The sequence below is a fragment of the Microtus pennsylvanicus genome, chromosome 1 (assembly GCF_037038515.1).
Source record: "Microtus pennsylvanicus isolate mMicPen1 chromosome 1, mMicPen1.hap1, whole genome shotgun sequence".
Taxonomy (NCBI): domain Eukaryota; kingdom Metazoa; phylum Chordata; class Mammalia; order Rodentia; family Cricetidae; genus Microtus; species Microtus pennsylvanicus.
Window position 1 is genome coordinate 217,916,403 of NC_134579.1, and position 5,747 is coordinate 217,922,149.

At 50.6% G+C, this 5,747-nt stretch overlaps 1 protein-coding gene across 1 annotated transcript; it reads left to right on the forward strand.

The window, feature by feature from the left end:
- The first annotated feature begins 321 nt into the window (after positions 1–321).
- On the forward strand, positions 322–3,275 carry LOC142833055 (sperm motility kinase 2B-like). The gene is made up of 2 exons (XM_075944153.1): positions 322–1,516; positions 3,160–3,275. The coding sequence occupies exons 1-2, from the start codon at positions 322–324 to the stop codon at positions 3,273–3,275; spliced, it is 1,311 nt and encodes a 436-aa protein (XP_075800268.1).
- The last annotated feature ends 2,472 nt before the right edge of the window (positions 3,276–5,747 follow it).

Below are 5,747 nucleotides of genomic sequence, written 5' to 3' on the forward strand. Positions count from 1 at the left end.
ATTTTCTAATTTTTTTATTTCTTTGATCCTTTGTATATTTCTTTGTATATTTTGCTTTGTAGGCAAAAAAAGCTAGTGGCATTTGCTCTTGGTGCTGCTGCGCCTTGTTCCTCCCTCCTTAGTGACTTGCAGCCGGGTTTGATTTCCTTGGCTTTGTATATGTGTGCTTTTGGTTTTCTTGGTTTTTGAGGCTGTCGGTTGTTTGCTGGGATCTTAGTTTTCTATCTTTTTTATTATTATCGTTTTTACTTAAAATTTCTTTCTTTCTTTTATTTATTCTTTTTCTTTCTCTTAGGTAGCATTTACACTTTGTTGCCTAACATGAGCTCTAATAGCGAAGAGGAGTCTTCGGGGCTCAAGTCTGAGCCCAGCATCTCTTACAGAGAGAGCTTCCACTCTCAATATATAACCTTGAAGACCATTGGCCAGGGAGGCTATGCCAAAGTAAAGCTGGCCTACCACCGCCTCACAGGGACCCCGGTGGCTGTCAAAGTGCTTCGAAAAAAGCAACTGTGGTGCTATCCAGTCATGTCTGAGGTAGATATCATGATGATGGTCAACCACCCCAACATCATCTCGCTCCTCCAGGTGATTGAGTCTGAGAAGAGAATATACCTGGTCATGGAGCTGGCAGAGGGACAACAGCTTTATCAATACATCCGAAAGGCTGGCCACCTGCAGGAGGACGAGGCCCGGAGGATATTCAGGCAAATACTGAGTGCTGTGAGCTACTGCCATGAACTTGGAATAGTCCATCGGGACCTGAAACCAGACAATATCATGGTGGACGGGAGCGGAAAAGTCAAAATCATCGACTTTGGCCTCGGCACAAAAGTCAAACCTGGGCAGAGGTTAAGTTTTCACTGTGGTACTTACTCCTTTGGCGCCCCTGAAATCTTAAGTGGCAAACTTTACGACGGCCCCAAGATTGACATATGGACCTTGGGAGTCGTCTTGTATTTCATGGTAGTCGGGAAGGTCCCATTTGATTCTGTCAGCACACGAGAACTGCGAAGGCAAGTTGTGGCAGGGAAGTATACTGTCCCCTCGAACCTGTCAGAAGAACTCCAGGACCTGCTTAGCCACCTAATGACAGTCAACCCCAAGTATAGGCCCACAGTGACCGAGGTGATGGCACACCCCTGGCTCAGGGAAGACTTGGAGGCTTCACCAAATCACTGTGAGGAAATGGTCCCCAGCTTGCCTGACCCGGCAATTGTAGAAGCCATGGAATATGTGGGGTTCCAAGCCCAGGATATCAAAGATTCGTTATGCCAAAGAAAGTACAATCAGACTATGGCATCCTATTGCTTACTGCAAGGGCAGGCTCTCCAGGGGCATGGCTGTACAACCCGGGCTCAGCCCATGAATCCAGGGGTGACTCCATTCCCTTCCCTTGAAGATCCTGCTGCTTTCCCTCTAGAACTGAGGAGGAGGGGAAGTGAGCCGACCCTTGGCAGACTACTCAGAGGGCCAGCCACTTATGGTCATGTGCCTGCCTATGGCCAGCAGGCGGGTCAGAGAGGAAGCAGACGTCCCACTGGGTCTGCTCTCCCTCTCTGCAGGCCACTCCAGAGGTCGTCCACACCGAATCAAACCCACCAAAGCGCCAAGAGTGCTCCCTGCATTTACTCAAGTAGCAGCAGCAGGGAAAACACGGAAGACTTAGGCTTCCACGGCTCCTCAGCAGAGGGCAAGCCCAGGGGCTTGAAGGGATGGATAAGGAGGATGGGAAGAGCCCTGGCAGGACTGTGTTGCTGCTTTCCCTCAAGGAAGAAACCTCGCCGAAGGCAGAACAGAGTCGCCCCACAAAAATAAGGCACCAGGAGGGAGTGTGGAGAACAAGCAGCAGGCATGGCCCAGGTACCTTTTTGTGTTTGAATGTATCTATTTTACTCATGTCTGCTTCAATGGACAGCTCATAATAATGTGTGCTTATAGGGTACAATGCTTTGGGAAGCTAGATCCAGATACTGTGGAACCTATCAACGTATCTAGCATCCCAGAAGACAAATTTCACTGTACCCTCAGTGTGGGAAATCTAACATGTTGAACTAAAAGGATACAGTAAAATGGAGAGGGAAAAGAGGAGGTGCCGAGGGAGGAGGAAGGTGGTGTGGGTGGGAGCTAGGAGCTGGAGGATGGGAGGAGGAGGCTTGGAGAACAGTGGGTGACCACAGCTGGGAAGATGCCCTGCGTAGCTGAAGTCACAAGACTTTCGTTCCTGTGTGTTCTTGGATCTTCAGGATTCTCCAGAGGATGCAGAAGACCACACTTTGCAGTCATGGTGCTGGAGAGGACCCAGGTATGGACCGAGACCTGCAGGATGGAACCGTGCAGAGAGCCCACTATGCTCTGTGTCCGTGCCCTGCTCAGGGGTCCAGCCAGGAGGAGGGGAGCAGATGATGGAATTCTGGGTTGCAGGAATTCTGCAAAGACACTGCCCCTTGAAGGCATTCCTATTCAGGGGGCAGGAGTTGAAAACCTGCAAAAGCCGAAGAAAACAGGGCCCTTCTGTCTACTCAGGCCACATCAGACCCCTCTTCTCTGGGCACAGGTCGGCCTCACTCTTAGCAGACATAAGGCTTCTTGATGTGTTTGCCATGAGTCTTAGAATAAAAGTGATATTTGTGAAAGACCATGGAGGTTTTCCTGCATCTTCCTTTCACAGGAGAATCGGACCTGTGTTGCTCAAAGCCCCAGGAAAAGTGGCTTTACCCTCAACACCATCAAGTCATTAGTGCCTTTGAGGGAACATGCTCTAAAGTCCTCGAGGGGCTAAAATGCATAACCTGAGTGTAGACTTGGGGTCCTCCTGGAGCCGGCAGCATTTTCAGAAGGACCAGTAAGAACACTAGGTGTCGTTAGCTTGTCCCGTTTCCACAAAGCAAGCACGGTAACCTGATGAATTCTTGTGGACGTGGTACGGGTTGGATCCCAGGGCTGCCGAGAAGCCCCTGGTCCATCCTGCTGTGTTCCTTAATTGTATCATACAAGATATTGACTCTCCCTGTCATGACACTGTTAGACCCACAGGACAGGGTCACCCCTCCGTTCTAGCGCAGGAGGATGTGTCCCGGGAAAGAGAGCTGTAGATGTCCCATGTGAGAGGGCAGCGCTACTGACACAGGCCAGCACCAAGATGTGCTCTGTCCCCAGGACCTCACCGAGCAAACACCAAACCCAAACGCTATCCTACTCGACAGATTACCAGTGCCTCGTGGGCCCCATCTCACAGGCGCCGAACCCCGGTTTATGTGCACCTGTCACTCTGATGGTGGGGTCTCGTGGATTCCTGAGAGGCCCTCACGGCATCTTTCCAGTCATCCTATGTAACACTCTTACCTTCTTTATGATGTCACCGATCTCTTTAGCAAACATCCTTCTCGGAAGTGCACTCTTATCGTCAAATTTCGCCTCGCGAGTTCTCAGGGAGCAGATTCTCTCTCTCTCTCTCTCTCTCTCTCTCTCTCTCTCTCTCTCTCTCTCTCTCTCTCTGTGTGTGTGTGTGTGTGTGTGTGAGAGAGAGAGAGAGAGAGAGAGAGAGAGAGAGAGAGAGAGAGAGAATAAGAGACTGTGTGTGTGAGAGAGTGTGTATGTGTGTGAGAGTGTATATAAGGGAGTGTGTGAGTATGTGTGTCAAAGAGTATGTGTGTACGTCTGTATGTGTGTGAGAGAGAGAAAGTATGTGTGTGTGCACCCTCTAGTCCACCTCCTACCAATCCTCAATCCCATGGAAACTTAGCCATTACGCTGGTCAAGTCTATCACGATGCCCATAAAGCTCTGTTAGAACATTCTCCAGATTCTCAAGCTGCCCGCATCTCCCCATGTCTCCAGTTCTTCCTGCAAACACGCAGCAAAGGCGTCTGAACGATGTGCCGTCAGGGACCCCAGCATTAGTGCCCCTGCTCCACGTGGGATTTCCATTGCTGGGACAAAATACCCGAGTTAATCCAGCGACAAGGGAAAGAAGTTTCTTTTGGCTCACTGTTTCAGGGCTCACAGCCCATGGGTGGATGTTTCCAACCTGTTAGGTGGAGCAGACCGTCACAGCAGGAAGTGACTAGCCAAACAATCTGCCTGCTTCACAGTAGCCAGACCAAGGCAAGATGGAACTGTTCTTACAAAGTGTCTCCTTCATGCTATGAAGCCCTGAGTCCATAAATGAACCAAGCCATTCCCCAGGTTAGGCTCTCCACATCCAGTCAGCTGCCCCACTTCTGCTGATTGCTGTGTGTGATGGGAAGCCCTCAAAACAGGAGCTTCTGTAGGACCTGGAAGACCTACAGACCTGATCCCAATGATTAATTCTAAGGCTGTGGTAGGAGAATCATGAGTTTGGGGCCCACATGGGCTACACGATGTGGTCCCACGTCAATAAAAAATTCAGATCTTAACAACTGGCATGCAAAGTCCTTACGCCAGCAGGGCTGACATCCCGTCAGCCGCCACTACCAGCATCACTACCATCTCCACAGGGGAAATGGGGTGCTTGAGGGGACGGGCAGTGCCGCTGCAGACATGACATCCACACTAACCGTACTCTGAGGATTTACTGCACTCCACACACAAACGCGAGACCACCTGGCATGTGACTGTACTTAATGCCACTTGTGTATAGATGGACAGAGACAGGGCGGGACAAATGACAAGCCCACAGTGCTGAAAAGGCCCACAGCAGGCAAGAGGCAGCCCAAGCCAGGCAGTGAACAGGGGGCACATTCTGGAATCTTCTCAGAACGGGGGAGAACTGAAGCATTCTGGCCTCCATCCCACTGTCTGGCACTGCCCAGAGGTGCTTTCTTGGCAGCTGGCATCTCTTAGGCTGAAACATGCTCTGACTCTCCAACTTCATCATCTGGTCAAGGTAAACGCTGTCCCTCAGGCCGACCACCTCACTGACCCTCCGAGACATGACCCGTGATCCTCTGTGGGGATTGGCCTGTGGGAAATACCGAGGGGCATTTTCTTGATTCATGAGTGATGTGGGGGGAGGGTCCAGCCCACCGTGGCTGGTCCCTCCCTGGGCAAGTGGTCCTGAGCTCTGTTGGAAATCAGGCTGTGCCATCTGTAGGCAGAGAGTCAGGACGCAGCATTCTTTCACAGCATCTGCCTTAGTTCTTGCCTCAGGGTCCCCGCCCCAACTCCCCTACATGATGGGCTGTGATCAGAACGTGTAAGCCAAATAAACATTTCCTCCTTCAATATCTGTTCTGTGATGCTTAATCACAACAATGGACAGGTGGGAAGGGACCCATACCAGATGACAGATGACATGGCAGACGGCAGGGCCCAGAGAGTTGGTGTTAGATGTGTGGGTTATAGGAAATTTTTTGTTTGTTTGTTTTCCAAGACAGGGTTTCTTTGTGTAGCTTTGGAGCCTGTCCTAGAACTAGCTCTGTGGACCAGGCTGGCCTTGAACTCACATAGATCCGCCTGCCTCTGCCTCCTGAGTGCTGGGATTAAAGGCGTGTGCCACCACAGTCCAGACGTGGGGAAATATTTCAAGGATGCTTTCTAGTACCTAGAATGGCTTTCCACCAGACTTAGTCTTGGGGAAAAAAAATGTCATCTCTGCCTCTTGAGATGATGTATAGATTGACCAGCTGATTTTTTTTGTTGTTGTTCTTGCAAAGCCAAGGAATGATCTGAAAGCCGCGAGCTGCATTGTTGACTGCAGGATCGGGCTGCAGGCTGCAAGGCTTCCCTCGGAATTCCCGGTGCTGAGTTCTGAATACAGATGGC